Source organism: Tachyglossus aculeatus, chromosome 5 (assembly GCF_015852505.1).
Source record: "Tachyglossus aculeatus isolate mTacAcu1 chromosome 5, mTacAcu1.pri, whole genome shotgun sequence".
Classification (NCBI taxonomy): domain Eukaryota; kingdom Metazoa; phylum Chordata; class Mammalia; order Monotremata; family Tachyglossidae; genus Tachyglossus; species Tachyglossus aculeatus.
In genome coordinates this window covers 63,477,980-63,495,687 of record NC_052070.1, presented here as the reverse complement: position 1 = coordinate 63,495,687, position 17,708 = coordinate 63,477,980, and the positions used below count along the sequence as shown (strand labels likewise).

General features: G+C 44.0%; 1 protein-coding gene across 7 annotated transcripts in view; it reads right to left on the bottom strand.

The window, feature by feature from the left end:
• The window catches only part of TJP1 (tight junction protein 1), a 135,066-nt gene that overhangs the window by 61,065 nt on the left and 56,293 nt on the right, over window positions 1-17,708 (bottom strand). For all 7 annotated transcript variants that reach the window (XM_038746823.1, XM_038746827.1, XM_038746828.1 and 4 more), the window contains exons 3-5: window positions 11,328-11,452; window positions 8,508-8,610; window positions 652-931 (exon numbers count right to left, since the gene is read on the bottom strand). In XM_038746823.1, coding sequence (XP_038602751.1) covers window positions 652-931; window positions 8,508-8,610; window positions 11,328-11,452 — 508 coding nt within the window. The remainder of the gene's footprint in view (window positions 1-651; window positions 932-8,507; window positions 8,611-11,327; window positions 11,453-17,708) is intronic.

Here is a 17,708-nt window from a genome sequence, read left to right as displayed (position 1 = left end):
CATCTCTTCTAGGATATTTAATACCTAGATGTACTAGCAGCCTTTTAAAATAAGTAAAAGCAAAACATAAACTGGGATGGTTAATTAGGTAGTCCTTCCTCATTCCCTACTTCAGTTTACCTAAACGTGTGGGATCACCTAAAGTGTTTGCAGTCTTTTAAAATAAGTAAAAACAAAACATAAACTGGGATAGTTAATTAGGTAGTCCATCCTCATTCTCTACTGCAGTTTACCTAAACCTGTGGGATCACCTAAAGTGTTTGCAGTCTTTTAAAATAAGTAAAAACAAAACATAAACTGGGATAGTTAATTAGGGAGTCCGTCCTCATTCTCTACTTCAGTTTACCTAAACCTGTGGGATCACCTAAAGTGTTTGCAGTCTTTCAAAATAAGTAAAAACAAAACATAAACTGGGATAGTTAATTAGGTAGTCCGTCCTCATTCTCTACTTCAGTTTACCTAAACCTGTGGGATCACCTAAAGTGTTTGCTGAAGGACCTTAATATGTACATGCTAGAGAAGAAACTAGCAGTAATTTCTCAAGTAATCATTCATCACCCAGCGAACTTCATCTACTGATCCACATTTCGTCCCTAATTGGGAAGAATCAAGGGAGACAAAAAAACGCACTTTTTTGCAGTACAGTATTACCTTCATTCTTTCTGGATTTCACCAGTGTTACTTTGGTAGGTTTCGCACGTTGGCTAGAGGCCACCGAGCGTCTGTCGGACCGAGGAGACAGACTCCGCTCTCGACTAGCGCTCCGATCCCTCGCCCAGCTCTTCTCGCTCCTCCTGCTCCCGACTGTACCACCGCGGGCAGTTCTTACATCGTGGACGTCGTCGTCGTAACTGTCTTCTTCATTTTCAGACACTGGTTCAGGCTCTGAGCGGGCTACCGCTATTTGAACTTTCTTCTTCCTGCGAATGGTCTGCAAAGAAACCACTGCTCTTTAGTTTCAAATGCAAAGGTTTTCGTAGTTCTGTCAGGGCCTTCTCATGGAATTGCATTTCATTCACTCATTCAATCGCATCTATTGAGCGCTTGCTGTGTGCAGAGCGCTGTAGTAAGTGCTTGGAAAGTACAATTCAGCAACAGAGACAATCCCCGCTCCACAATGGGCTCACAGTTTAAAGGGGGGGGGGGCAGACATCAAAGCAAGTAAACAGGCATCAATAGCATCAATAAAAAAACAGAATTAGAGGTATATATACACATCAGAACAAGTAAAACAGGCATTTAAATAAATAGAATTATAGCTATGTGCACATATACACAAGTGCTGTGGGGCGGGGAGGGGGGGTAGAGGAAAGGGAGTGAGTTGGGGCGAGTTGCGGGGGGCGGAGATGAGGAAAGGGGGGACTTAGTTTGGGAAGGTCTCCTGGAGGAGGTGAGCCTTCAATAGGGCTTTGAAGGGGGGAAGTGTGATGCATTTGATGAAGGCACATAAGACAAAAACTGTTATTACCAATGAGCGGCATAAAGGGCAAAGACCAAAAGGGGCTGTCGATATTACGGAAAATTAAGGCGGAAAAGGACACTCTAACAATCAACCAGTGAAATTTAAATCAGTGAAATCTACTGAGCACCAACTATGTGTAGACCAAGCGTGCTAAGCTCTTGAAAGAGTTCAGCAGAGTTGTAATAAGCAGCAACAATACTTAGAATGACAGAATAAACTATATTAAGTATGTCTGTACAGCTGTGTCTTAAATCATCAGGAAAAAAGGGTGTCATCTGCCCCTACTTCACAATGAAGCTAAGAAAAAACAAAGTCATTTTAGGTGAAAGTATTTTGGGATTTCGGCTTTTACTGTTCAATGCTTCTAAACTGCACCCTTTGCTTATGAGCAGTGGTTTACAAAAAAATATTTTGCTACGGCCACTCTGGCAGTCAGCCGTCATTTTCTGTGCCTGCGTTATCGCAAAATTAAGCTGCCAATAGTCAGTGATTTTATATTCAAGAAATCTACAAATCGAATGGTTGAGAAAAATAAAATTTCAAAGAAAATTTTTTTTTATTATTTTTTCCTAGTAAGAACAGTATTTACTAAGAGCTTACTGTGTGCCAAGAGCTGAACTAACTGTTGAGGAAAAAAAAACAGAGGTGAGAATTGGACACAGTCCCTGGCCCTTCAGAGACTCACAACTGAAGAATAAATGGGGAAAGGGAGCTGGCGGCAGATACGTAAGAAAATTCAAACATTCAAGTGATGGTATTTATTGCACACTTACTATGTGCTGAGGATTGTACTAAGCACTTGGGAGACTACAATGCTACACGGTTGGTAGACTCGCTCCTTGCCCACAACAATCTTACAGTCTAGAGGGAAAACAAATGATCTGATTCCACAACACTTCAAACAGAAGACTTTTCACGTGTGAGAGCTCGGTTTGCTTCTTACCATTAGTCAATAGTATTGATTGAGTGCTTACTGTGTGCAAAGCACTATACTAAGCATTTGGGAGAGTACAATAGAATTGGAAGATACCATTCTGGCCCACGAGAAGCTTACAGTCCCTTCCGAATATTTACCACGGCTCCCGTGGCTTCAGCAGTTATCTCTATGTAGATGCTTCTCAAATCTATATCTTCAGCTCTGCGCCCTCTCCTTCTCTGCAGTCTCCTATTTTCTCCTGCCTTCAGGACATCTCTGCCATCGCCTCAAACTTGGAGCATCCAAACACAACTCCCCAACTTTCCCTCCTAAACCCTGTCCTCCCCATGACTTTCCCATCATTGTAAACAGTACCACTATCCATCCTCCCTGTTTCACAAGCCTGAAATCTTGGCATTATCCTCAACTCAACTATCTCGCTCAACCCACATATTCAATCTGTCACCAAATCCGGTCGGTTCTATCTGCACTGCTAAAATCCGCCTTTCCTCTCAATCCAAGCTGCTACTGCAAACTGCTACTATGTTTATCCAAGCAGTTACCCTATCCCGCCTGGATTACTACATCGGTCTCCTCACTGACCTCTCTGCCTCCTGTCTCTCCCCACTCCAGTCCATCCAGACCGTTTTTATATAAAAAAAGAGTTCAGTCCACGTCTCCCCATACAAGAACATGCATTGGTTGCCTACCCAATTCGGCATCTAACTCCTTAATCAGCTTGCCTCTCCTACCTTACCTCACCGATCTCCTACTGCAGTCCAGCCCATTCATTCATTTATTCAATCGTATTTACTGAGTGCTTACTATGTGCAGAGCACTGTACTAAGGGCTTGGGAAGTACAAGTTGGCAACATATAGGGACGGTCCCTACCCAACAACGGGCTCACAGTCTAGAAAGCTCACACGCACTTTGCCCCTTAAATCCCAAATTTCTTACTCTTCTATCTCGCCCCCGACCCCTTTCCCACATCCTCCCCTTAGCCTGGAATTCCCTCCCCCTCCATACACGCGAGACCACCACTCTCCCCAACTTCAAAGCCTTAAATAAGGTCACATCTCCTCCAAGAGGCCTTCTCCGAAAAGCCCCCTTTTCCCTGACACCCTCTCCCTTGTGTGTCATCAATACACTTGGATCTGTTCTTTTTGGACACATGATATTCACCCCACCCTCAGTCCCACAGCACTTACATACACATCTGTAACTCTTTTATATCAATGTCTGTCTTCCCACCCTAGACTGTAAGCTCGCTGTGGGCAGGCAATGTGTCTACCAATGTTACTGTACTGTACTCTTCCATGCGCTTAATACGGTACTCTGCACACACTTAAGCACTCGGTAAATACTAGTGATTGATAGTCTATGAAATGCTTCAGAAGGAAAATTTCAGCTGATTTTTAGCACAATGAAGGCAGAAAATGTGCCTCTCAACTCTGTTGTATTATAGTTTCCCAAGCATTTATTACCGTGTTCTGCGCACAGTAAGCACTCAGCAGATATCACTGTTGACGAAGATACTTGATCACTTTACTAGATTAAGGATGCCTTCCTCATCAGGTTTCTAAAATGAATCTAAAACTTTAACCAAGACTTTAAACTGTACACAGAAAAAGGAAAAATGAATATTTAAGAGTATCTTCATCCGGTAGGAGGAATAGTACTCATGGAACGCTCGCTACAGGCAATGCACTTCTGGGCTCGTGCAAGTACAACAGAAATACAAGATAGGTTCACTGCACACATTGAGCATGCACTAAGTGTTCTCTGCATCCAGTTACCGTTCAATAAGTACCACTGACTGATTGCTTTAAATGGCAGATACAGATGTAAAAATAAGGCATCGCTGTCTCTGTTCAACACCTCCAAGGCGGTCAAAAATAACGCTGACTTCTACATTGCCTATTTCCCCTACCTCTAATGCCTAGATTTAACTTGGTTTTTTAATGTCTGACATTTGGGGTTCAAACTATTGAGTGACAAAGAGAAGGCTCGCGGTCCAAAGGGAAAAAGAATCAGGCAGAGAGTATGTGATGTCTCTAAAATAATGAATGTACGCTTTCAAGTCCCAGGATCCCCTGGCACATGCCCAAAAGAGGCTTCCAGGTGTATTTCAGGCTCTTTCCAGTTTGGGCTGGGTTAATTGTCAGGCTAACTTCCAGGCCACCGCAGTAGACAAAGGGTTTCAAAATTAACGGTCCGAAATCGTGGCCTGACCCTGGTTTGATTCACAGCTGAGAGCTGATAAGCTTTTGGGAACCTCAGTTTCGCATCTGAAATATGGGAATCCTCAGCGTTACAGAAATGTCGCTAGAAAAGTTTAGCGATGAAGCACAACAGTGTAATAATGCCTCGACACTACGGGGCCATGGGCAACTGAACTGTTAACATTATAACAACGGTGATATGATTTACTCTATTGAATTTTAAAATGCTTTTGGGGGCAGTGGGCTGAGGAAGGGCCCAAGGCTGTGTATACACCGTTGTCCAAATGGCTAAGAATCGCTCTGACCCTTCTTTAAAGGTTGAGAACTGGGGCTTTTTGCTCTAGCTGATCTCACTTAGAATCCAGATTTCAGAGGAGTAGAAACAAGTTCCCTGACTCCATAAGCAACAGGAAAGCCAGTCAGATTCTCTAAAATCTGAGCAATTTAGCCATTTGGCTTTGAAATTCAAATTGATTATTAAGCAGGGCTGCAGGCTGTTGGCATGAAGTGGGGGTCACTTGGGGTGAATACCCTGATCCTTCACACTTCTGATTGCCAAACTTTGTTCCTGTTACAACATGTGCTGCTTTGAAATGAAAATGTTAAACTTCTCTTAAGATGCATTTTTCCTAAAATTTTTTCTTTCCAAAGCTGAGTCATCATCTGGGGCTAATAAACAAGGTATGACAGTTCACTGCTGAAAGTAGTTTCCTCTCAGAAAGGGTGTAATTTCATACTGAATTTTAGGCTTCTAGAATTTGGCAACTAGTGTGCATAATTGGAATCATCCAAGTTATGATATAATGAAAATAAATTTAGCAAACTTCATGCATAGTAAGGCCATCAAAATTTCATAAGCAGAAAGGCGTACATTTTTAAATACCCATAAACCAATAAAAGCGCCACAGAACAAAAGAAAGTTCAAAGCAGAAATCCTTAAAAACAAGTGTTCTACAGTTAGGTGAATCACAGCTAAACGCACTGCTGCTTATTTTATATTCTGCACTTTTTCTGAAACATAAAATTGTAATGCGCCCAGAGAAGCAAATTACTACCTTTTAGTGATGATTGGTTTTGTTTGTTTTGCAAGTTTAATAAGTCATCTATGCAGTGCATTTGCCTAAGTTCAAGTCGCTTAGAATAAGTCAGAAAAAATTACAGGAATTAACATAATTACCCTTTATTTTGTAAATTGTTCCTGATGTGCACAAAGAGTACATGTTCAGGCTTGGAGAAAGATGGGAATAGAGTTTTGCACCCCGTAATTCAGGGAATGAGAATTTCCATTTAATTTACTGAATTAGTGTGAAACAAGCACGGCTAAAACACTCATGCCTAAAATACCACAACTCAAAATGGAACTATTTAAGATAGGGTTGTTTTCCCTGTGCTCTTTTACCAAAAAAGGCTTACTCTGAGGTGCTTAATAAGGGATAACCAGAGTTATGGTACGAGTTTGCAGACTAAGTGGTGAGAAGCAGCGTGGCCCAGTGGAGCCAGAAGGACCTGGGTTCTAATCCCAATTCCGCCACTTGTCTCTTCTGTGACTATGGGCAAGTCACTTCACTTCTCTGTGCCTCAGTTACCTTACCTGTAAAATGGGGCTCTAGAATGGTGCCCCATGTGGGCCAAGGACTGCATCCGACCTGATTAGCCTCTACCTACCCCAGCGCTCAGGCCGGTGCCTGGCACATAGTAAGCACTTCACAAGCACCACTGGGGGGAAAAAAAGATAGTTTCTGAATTCTGGGAGTGATTTCTAGTTTAAATTCACATGGGAATAAGAAAGGGATGGGACAGAGATTGCTTTGACCTCTCGCCACTTCCAAGTCTGAGATGCTATGACCCTCAGAAGGGCAGAATGGAAAACGGGACTGGTAAACAGCAAGGAGGATGAAATATGCCCAGGCTATTTTAGTGCTATATTCTCTCGACTTTCAACTTCAAATATTTCTAAAGAATTCAGCAGTACTAACTACAGTGTGGTCCCTTGGATGACAATTGGCTGATGTCCTCAGAATGCAATCCGTAGCTGCCTTAGCAAACACTGATGAAGCAAACTATCTACTGGGATCCTGATAATAGTAGAGGATTATGTTGCCAACTTGTACTTCCCAAGCGCTTAGTACAGTGCTCTGCACACAGTAAGCACTCAATAAATATGATTGATTGATTGATAGAGGAGAGATTCCTTTGGGGATTGCTAAGTCAGTATACACATCTGCAGAACTATATATTTCAACCAGGCCACACTGCAATGTGAATTCTTACTAAGGGCAAATGGGAGGAAAAACCAACCATACATCCATCCAAATTTTCTCTCTCTTCTAGGAAATCTCTAAAGGGAAAAGAAAAAAAAGCATACCTATCTTCAATTAATGGTATTTAATGAGTGCTGTGCGCAGACACCGTACTAAGCACTTGGGAGAGTACAATACAAAAGAGTTGGTAGACACATCATGGGGAGTTTAGTCTAGAGTGGAAGACACTGTGAGTCCCTTGAGGACTGGAGTTTTTTTCCCCTCAGGACTTAGTACAGTGCTCTGCACAAAGTAAGCACTGACTGATGGAATGACAACAATTTATACCTTTTTTTTCTTTACCCTTTAAAGATTTCCCTGAAGCAAAGACTTAAAATATGGGTGGCTGTATAGTAGGCTTTTTTCCTCCGACTTCCATTACTAAAAAAGTGATAATCGCCTAGTCATATGCTTTTGTTCAGCTGGTTAGGACTAGGTATTTTTCATACATATAGCGCACAATTTTAAGTACTGGCCATTAATGTCGGCCCGTAACACAGTGCTGCTGATTACTAACAATACACTAAGCTCAACTATTCAGCTCAACCTCCAACTCAGGCACACCAGGCAACTGACAACCTTGGGTAACTGAAAAACGGACATAGTCCTGTATTTCTAACCCCAAGTTTCCAGCCAGCTGTGTTCCGCCACAGTCCACAGAGCAGAAGAAACCCATCACGCTCCAGAAAAAGTAAATCTGGAGCAAATTTGAATAAAAAAACAAATAAATGGAAAAAAGCAAAGTATCACCCCACCAACCAGAAGCCTTCCTCTGACCGGGAGGTACAGAAGATCAAGTCAACGAAAGCTTTTTGTGGAGAGGGAAGCAGCGTGGTCTAGTGGAAAAGGCATGGGCCTGGGAGTGTGAGGGCATGGGTTCTAATTCCGGCTCTACCACGTGTCTGTTGTGGGACCTTGGGCACGTTACTTCACTTTTCTGTACCTCAGGGAAGTAAAATGGGGATTAAGACTGTGATCCCCATGTGGGATAGATACTGTGTTCCACCTGATTACCTTGTATCTACCCCAGTGCATGGAACAGTGTTTGGCACATAGTAAGCGCTAAACAAATACCACAGTTATCATTATTATAATTATCCTCCATCCCTGGCTGGAGAACAAGAGAGCGGGATGGGTTTCTTCTGCTCTGTGGACTGTGGCAGAACACAGCTTGCTGGAAACTTGGGGTTGCCAACAGATCTTATTAGAAATACAGGACTATGTCCGTTTTTTCAATTACCCAAGATTACCAGCAAAAACCAACTGGACATCCCAATCAGGCTGCATGTCTACTTATTTTATAAATTATTAGATTTATATTAATGGCTGCCCCCCAAAGATTGCAGACAAAAGAGTTCTGTGGGGCTTTTTAATGGCAGAGACGTTATTCACAGTAATGCGGCTGGGTGGAACGAGGAGTCATCTATTATGTTTGCAATTTATCTTGAACCTCCCTTTTCGAATAACCTCTTGATCTGAGGGTCAAAAAGTAAAATAAACCTGCCTTAGTTTCACAGCAATCAGATATATTAGGAAAAGCGAGAACTTAACACATCCAGATATGCATCGCACAACAAGACCTGAGTAATGAGTAATGGCCACTTACAATTTTTGCATTCTTCCCACTTTTCCTCAGTTGTTGGACCGCAAAAGCATGTTCCACATTATCCATAGAAACGCCATTAACCATCGCAACGCGGTCATTTTCCCTGAAGACGAGCAAAAGATCATTATTGAAAAACCATTTCTGGCCTGTGAAAAGAGTCAAAATGAGTATACTTAAAAGAGGATGGCCCTCTTTGACGCTTGGGACATGTTGCTAATTGCAGGAGGTGAACGCTGCAGGCAATGAATAAGTTACCAGGGGAAGAGTACAGGAGAGTGCTAAAACCAACAGTGTTCCCCATTCTTTCCTCTAGACAGGAGCATGTTCTGACTGCGCTACCCCAAGCATGCTTCAAAAATAAAAATAACCACACGCCAGAATCAATAGTTCCTAACAAACGCCTACTATCTGCGGAGCGCTGAGTGATGGACTAACTAACGGGAACGACGAAACAGGTCTCAGTCCTGAAACTCTGGGACCAAGAACCTGCTGTGCAGGAGCTGATTCTAGGGGTCGTGGCTTGCCCAAGGCTGTTCTCCTTCCCTCTCAACCCCACCGTTTGCAGAGAGCAAGTAGATGGGTGGGGGTCCGGTCCATTGCCAAGTGCGCACAAAAGTCTCCTTTGTTCGCAAGCCTAAAGCCAAGGGGACCACAACCTTGTGTTGATGCTGGACTGAGGCTCCTTAATAACAATAGGAACAATACTAGTGGTATTTGTACAGTGCTCTGCACATAGTAAGCACTCAATAAATACGATTGATTGATTGATTGATTGTTTCGGGCTTACTATGTGCCAGGCACTGCACTAACACAGGGATAGACACAGGCAAAGCAGGTTGGACACAGTCCCCATTCCACATGGGGTTGACAATCTCAATCCCCACCTTACAGATGAGGGAAGCGAGGCCCAGGAGTGAAGTGACTCGCCCAAGGTCATGCAGCAGACACATGGCGGAGAAGGGATTAGAACCCAGGCCCTTCTGACTCCCAGGGAGGTGCTCTATCCATTTAGGCCAAGCCTGACAGTTGCGTCGGCAGCAGCTACAGTCTTCGCAGCCCACTTTGGCCACCTCTTTGGCTCTACGGAGAAGCAGCGTGGCTCAGTGGTAAGAGCCCGGGCTTTGGAGTCAGAGCTCATGAGTTCAAGTCCCGGCTCTGCCAATTGTCAGCTGTGTGACTTTGGGCCAGTCACTTAAACTTCTCTGGGCCTCAGGTACCTCATCTGTCAAATGGGGATTAAGACTGTGAGCCCCCCGTGGGACAATCTGATCAGCTTGTAACTTCCCCAGCGCTCTGCACATAGTAGGCGCTTAATAAATGCCATTATTATTATTATTATTATTATTATTCCTGCTGAGCCCGTCCACCTCGGGGAACTGGACACCCTCACCGCTTGGAGTAACGCTGGAGGACGGGCCGAACTGGACCGGGAATTCTGGGGCTCCTGATTCCCCGAGGCGCACACGTTCTACTGGACCGGCAGCGGGACTACGCGTGAGCACTGCGGGAAAGTGATGAACGAAGCAACCAGGGAGAGGAAAGTCGGGGTGCTAACAGGAACGACGTGACGTGCGACTCCTACTCCCCAGGAGCATGCTCCCTGATGCTAAAAAAAGGGAACTTCATACAGCAGAACTGGCTCTGCGGGTCAAGCGCTTGAGGAAGTGCCAGAAGATGTCCTGAACTTATCCAAACTACAAGTTCCGGCTGCATCCAATAATAATAATAATGATGGCATTTGTTAAGCGCTTACTATGTGCAAAGCACTGTTCTAAGCGCTAGGGGGGATACAATGTGATCAAGTTGTCCCATGTGGGACTCACAGTCTTACTCCCCATTTTTACAGGTGAGGTAACTGAGGCTCAGAGAAGTTAAGTGACTTGCCCAAGGTCACACAGCAGACTTGCGGGGCAGCCGGGATTCAAACCCATGACCTCTGACTCCAAAGCCCAGGCTCTTTCCACTGAGGCACGCTGCTTCTCTGTCTCCCTAGGGGACACGGGCCCTGGTCAGTCAGACCATCGATCGTACTGACTGGGCACTTACTGTGTGCAGAGCACTGTACTAAAGGCTTGGGAAAGTACAACGCAACACTAAACAGACACAATCCCTGCTTCCAACGGGTTTACAGTCTAGAGGCAGCGTGGTTCAGTGGAAAGAGCACAGGATTGGGAGTCAGAGGTAGTGGGTTCTAAACCCGGCGCCACCACCTGTCAGCTGTGACTTTGGGCATGTCACTTCACTTCTCTATGCTTCAGTTACCTCATCTGTAAAATGGGGGTTAAGACTGTGAGCCCCACATGGGACAACCTGATTTTACCTTTTATCCCCGCCCCAGAATTTAGAACAGTGCTTGGCACACAGCACTTAATACCATTATTATTACTACTATTATTATTGGAAGGAGTGTACAGTCCAGTTCTTCAGAGCTAGCGACCACGCCAGGACTGACCGTCCGGCCAGTCAACAGCTTCGCTTCCCGGACGTCTCTCCTAAATCCTAAGAGCAACAATTGTCACTGAAGGAAATCCATTCTTCGGATGACTCGTGGGGAATTCTGTACGCCATAGGAAGTTTGACGCAGCCACAAGGTAAAAAGGCCACCCCAGGGACAAATTCCAACAGTGGACACCAAACTTCTTCTAAAGGAGCAGACCGTCCAACAATTAAGGGATGTCAGTTTTCTTATCTTCAGATGGACCCCCCTCCCCCCCCCGCCCCCCAAGATTAATTGGAACAAACCCATTGTCCCACCCACCTCAGATGAAGTCTATCCTCTGTCACAGCTGCCGAGGGAACAAAGGCAAGGGAAATACTTACTGCAGCTGTCCTTCAGCTGGACCTCCTTTCAGCACATCTGAAATGACTATTGAGGTTTCACCACTCTGGAAATGAGGGTTATCTCTTCCTCCCGATATTGCAATTCCAAACCCAAATCCAGGAGCCTACAGTGAGAAGAACATTCACATTTCATAAGAAATCAGATGCTTTGATGTTGCCGGATTCTACTTTATAGTATGGCATTTAACGAAATAACTCACAGATAAAGCTTAGTTTTTTTACTCAAGAGTTTAATGCATCTTCAGTTTTGGACATAAATGACCACGTGACTTTTTGGCCTTTACTGAAAAACGATCACTCCGAACTATACAAAGGTATCAATTATATATTTAGGAACAATGATTTTAGATTCATCAAGTCAACAGGCTAAGCTTCGAACTACAAATTACAGATCAAGCATGGGGCTTCTGTGCTTAGTTTTTATTAGGATTAAGGAAAATAGGAGAAAACAGCATTAACCACCTCAGGGTAAATTAAGGTTGGCTAATAGATTTATTCAAGACTGTCCCTTGACAGGTACTCTCAATGCGGACATGCAGTGGATGCAACTGAACTGCTCTTTTCCTTTTCTTCCTTCTTGATTTCAACCCACCAGATTCAAATTAGATTATCATAAAGTGGCAACAAACCTTCATATATAAAATGTAAACTTCACATAAACTTCTAGACTGTGAGCCCACTGTTGGGTAGGGACTGTCTCTATATGTTGCCAACTTGTACTTCCCAAGTGCTTAGTACAGTGCTCTGCACACAGTAAGTACTCAATAAATACGACTGATTGATATGTTGCCAACCTGCACTTCCCAAGCGCTTAGTACAGTGCTCAGCACGCAGTAAGCGCTCAATAAATATGATTGAACATAAACTGCTGAAACTATTTTTTTTATTGTCTTTGTTCTCGCTATGCGCCAGACACTGTTCTAAACTAATCCAGTTAGATAGAGTCCATGTCCCATTTAGGACTCACAGTCTTATTCCCCATTTTTCAGATGCGGTAACTGAGGCCCAGAGAAGTGAAATGACTTGCCCAAGGTCACACAGCAGACAAGTGGCAGAAACGGGATTAGAGTTCAGGTCCTTCTGATTCCCGGGCCTGTACATTAACCACTAGGCCATGCTGCTTCTTGTGACATACATCAAGGGTGGCCAAATCAATCAATCAATCAATCGTATTTATTGAGCGCTTACTGTGTGCAGAGCACTGTACTAAGCACTTGGGAAGTACAAGTTGGCAACATATAGAGACGGTCCCTACCCAACAGTGGGCTCACAGTCTAGAAGGGGAAACTAGAAGGGACAAACTAATAATAATAACAATTATGGTATTTGTTAAGCACTTATTAAGTACAAACTGTGGCTCTTCTATACCTGCTGGGTGGGTCTTGGTGAAGGCCACTGGCCTCCTAAACCAAGGATTGTGGGCTCCAGTCCCACCCCGGGTGACCTTAACATCCTTAGACTGTGAGCCCACTCTTTTAGACTGTGAGCCCACTGTTGGGTAGGGACTGTCTCTATGTGTTGCCAATTTGTACTTCCCAAGCGCTTAGTACAGTGCTCTGCACATAGTAAGCGCTCAATAAATACAATTGATTGATTGATTGATTAGAGAAGCAGCAGGGTTCAGTGGATAGAAAACAGGCATGAGAGTCAGAAGATCATGGACTCTAATCCCAGCTCCGCCACTTGTCTGCTCTGTGACCTTGAGCAAGTCACTTCACTTCTCAGCAAGTCACTTCACTTCTCTAGAATGTAAGCCCATCCCCTAGACTGTAAGCCCGTGGTGCGAAGGGATTGTCTGTCTTTATTGCTGATTGTACTTTCCAAGCGCTCAGTACAGTGCTGCGCACACAGTAAGCACTTCAGAAATACGACTGAATGAATGAAAGGAACTTCTCTGTGCCTCAGTTCCCTCATCTCCAAAACAGGGATTGAGACTGTGCCTCAGTGGAAAGAGCACGGGCTTTGGCTCCGCCAATTGTCAGCTGTGTGACTTTGGGCAAGTCACTTCACTTCTCTGGGCCTCAGTTCCCTCATCTGTAAAATGGGGATTAAGACTGTGAGCCCCCCGGTGGACAACCTGATCACCTTGTAACCGCCCCAGCGCTTAGAACAGTGCTTTGCACACAGTAAGCGCTTAATAAATGCATCATTATTATTATTATTATTTGGAGTCAGAGGTCGCGGGTTCAAATCCCGGCTCTGCCAACTGTCAGCTGTGTGACTTTGGGCAAGTCACTTCACTTTTCTGTGCCTCAGTTACCTCGTCTGTAAAATGGGGGTTGAAACTGTGAGCCCCCCGTGGGACAACCTGATCACCTTGTAACCTCCCCAGCACTTAGAACAGTGCTTTGTACATAGTAAGCGCTTAACAAATACCATTATTATTATTATTGTGGTGCACCCCACGTGGGACAGGGACTGTGTCCCATCTGACCTGCTTGGATCCAAGCCCACACTTAGTACCGTGGCTGGCACATAGTAAGCGCTTAAATACCACGGTTTGAATAAATGCCCGGTGGCTTTCCATCCCGGTGGGCGGGCTGCTTCAGTCCTCTCCGCAATAGCCGCGGTGGTAGCCAACTTGCCCGCGCGGGTTTAGCCCATGATGCAGTTTAGCCCTTGACCTTACTCCCTGACCTGACTGCCTCTTCTTTCCTGCCGCTCCACCGCCCGCTCTCGCCCTCACCATCCCAGTTGGAGAATTTCTTGCAACCAACAGATCGATGGTATTTATCGAGCACTTACTGTGCGCAGAGCCCTGTAATAAGCGCTTGGGAGAGCTGGTAGAAACGCTCCCTGCCCAGAAGGAGCTCGCGGTCTAGATGGGGAGTTTTCAGTCTGGACTATCGGCGGCTCTTCGTCAGAGAGTGATAATGACGGCGTTCTTTCCGCGCTTACTATGTGCTACGTACTCCCCTAAGTGCTGGGGCAGATACGTGATAATCAGATAAGATGCGGTCCTTGTTCTCCCCAAGTGGAGCTCACAGTTTAGGGGGGAGGGAGAATAGGTATTTAATTCCCCTTCTACATAAGAGGAAACTGAGGCACAGAGAGGTTAAGTGATTCGCTCATGATCACTCGGCAGGCCGGTGGTAAAACTGGGAACCAGGTTTCCTGTGCTCTTTTCACTACGCCATCCTATCTATGTTTTTTGCTTGCGACTCTTCGTTTCATAGGGCTTGGGCACCCTGTAACAGATCTTTTGTGGGTAAAACTGGAAAATAGCATCCAAAAGCGCTGAAATATAATCTAGCTTATGACCTACTGTTGGCAAGCTGCACTGTGATTATTCAAAGACACTTTAAAGTATAAAAGTATGCTTTAATGAATTTTTTTTAAAAATCTCCACGACTGCTTCTCCATTCAAACTATTCAATTACTTTCTCTTTGTTTCATAACAAAATGTAAATGACTTATAAATCCTGTAAAAGAAATCTACCGAGACTGCAAAATGGGAAAGCATATATTGCAGAATTGTTTTTAAGTAGCATGCATCTCATTTGCTTGTTTTGTACTCTTTTGCATACTTCTGTACATTCACAGTTACTGCTGCAGTCATTCACCTACATATTCATGTCCGCCCTATCAATACACGCTCTCTGACGGTGAGCTCTGTGTGGGAAAAGAGACTGTGTCCCCCCGGATTACCATGTATCTGCCCCAGCACTGAGGGCAGTACTTAATATACAGTACGCATGAAAACAATTATTACTCAAACATCCAATCAATGGTATTGATTATTGAATCAATGGTATTTACTGAGCGCTTAATATGTACACAGTAAGCGCTCAATACGATTGATTGATTGATTGATTGATTGCAGAGCATTCATTCAATTGTATTTATTGAGCAGTTACTGTGTGGAGAGCACTACACTAAGCACTTGGGAGAGTACAATACAACAGAGTTAGTTCCCCACAGCACCTGTATATATGTATATATGTTTGTACATATTTATTACTCTATTTATTTATTTATTTTACTTGTACATATCTATTCTATTTATTTTATTTTGTTAATATGTTTGGTTTTGTTCTCTGTCTCCCCCTTTTAGACTGTGAGCCCACTGTTGGGTAGGGACTGTCTCTATGTGTTGCCAACTTGTACTTCCCAAGCGCTTAGTACAGTGCTCTGCACACAGTAAGCGCTCAATAAATACGATTGATGCGGATGATGATAGAGGCAAAGAGAGTAAATCTCTTAAGTGGGTGGTCGCTAAGGCAATTTAAAATTTTCTTTTTTATTTGTTGAACTAAAAAAATCCGAGTGAGAGTGTTTTATGGAAACTGATATAATAAAGAAATAACAATAATTATGGTATTGATTTAGTGCTTACTATGTGCTACGCATTGTACTAAGCACTGGGGTGGACACATGCACATCAGGTTAGACACAGGCCCTGTCCCAAAGAGGGTTCAAAATTTCAATCGGGGACCAGTTTGGCCCAGTGGGTAGAGCATGGACCTGGGCTCTAATCACAGCTGCACCACTTGTCTGCTGTGTGACCTCAGGCAAGTCACTCCACTTGTCTGTTCCTCCACTACCTCATCTGTAAAATGACAACTAAGGCCCTGAGCCCCATGCGGGACAAGGATTGTGTCCTACCCAATTACCCTGTATCTATCCCAGTGCTTAGTACAGTGCCTGGCACATAGTAAGCGCTTAATGACTACCATCATTATTATTATTATTATTATTATTATTATTATTATTATTATTATTCTTAAATGCCCGTTTAACAGATGTGGTAACTGAGGCACCCAGAAGTGAAGTGACTTGCCTAAGGTCACAAAGCAGACACGAGGCAGGGCTACGGTTAGAACGCAGATCCTTCTGTCTCCCAGGCCCATGCTCTATTTACTATCAATCAATCAATCAATCGTATTTATTGAGCGCTTACTATGTGCAGAGCACTGTACTGCTCCCAACTGATGGCACAACGACAGCCAAAACATTCTCCCACGTCCCCTAGACTGAACTGCCAGGCATTCTTCAATACCTCTCCACAGACTGTCAGAAGAATTGGTCACGTCCGGGTTACTGGACTTTCTAGACGGCAAAAGGAGGGGAAGGCTTTTGAAGGCTCTCCAGTGGAAGCGGTCAGAGCCCAAAGCGCTGCTTTGCTCATTATTATATGACCAACACTCACAGGTCCTCTAGATTCCTTTCTCTTTGTTTTATAACAAAATGCAAATTAATTATAAATCCTGTAAAAGAAACCTACCGAGACTGCAAAATGGGAAAGCATACATTACAGAATTGTTTTTACTTGTATACATGCATATATGTTTGTACGAATTTATTACTCTATTTTATTTGTACTTACTTATTCTATTTATTTTATTTTGTTAATATGTTTGGTTTTGTTCTCTGTCTCCCCCTTCTAGACTGTGAGCCCACTGTTGGGTAGGGACTGTCGCTATATGTTGCCAACTTGTACTTCCCAAGCGCTTAGTACAGTGTTCTGCACACAGTAAGCGCTCAATAAATACGATTGATTGATTGATTTTTAAGTAGCAGGCATCTCATTTGCTTGTTTTGTAGAGAGGAGAGACTCTTTTGCATACTTCTGTACATTCACAGTTACTGCTGCAGTCATTCACCTACATATTCACGTTCGCCCTATCAATACACGCTCCCTGACGGTGAGCTCTGTGTGGGAAAAGAGACTGTGTCCTCCCGGATTACCATGTATCTGCCCCAGCACTGAGGGCAGTACTTAATATACAGTAGGCATGAAAAGAATTAGTATTCAAACATCCAATCGATGGTATTGATTATTGAATCAATGGTATTTCCCAAGCCCTTTAGTACAGTGCTCTGCACACAGTAAGCGCTCAATAAATACAATTGATTGACTGATTGATTGATTACTGAGCGCTTAATATGAGCACTCATTCAATCGTATTTATTGAGCTCCTTATGGGCAGGGACAGTACCTTCCAACTCTTATATTTACTCTCAAGCACTTGGTTCAGTGCTCTTCAACACCATCCTGCAAACAGAGGCTCGTGGGTCACACACAGCATTTCTCCACTTGCCATGTGGCTTGCTTAATTATTTGCTTAATTATTATAATTACGGTTGTTAAGCACTTCCCAATCGTCAGGCTCTGCTCTAAGCGCTGGGTTAACTCACTCAACCACATTTATTGAGCGCTTACTGCGTGCAGAGCACTGTACTAAGAGCTTTGGGGAGTACAATGCAATAAACGGACACGTTCCCTGCCCACCAGAAAGTTAATCAGGTTGGACTCGATCCCCGCCCCACATGGGGGGCTCACGCTCTTAGCCCCATTTTCCAGATGAGGTAACTGAGGCCCAGAGGGGTGAAGTGACTTGTCCAAGGTCACGCAGCAGA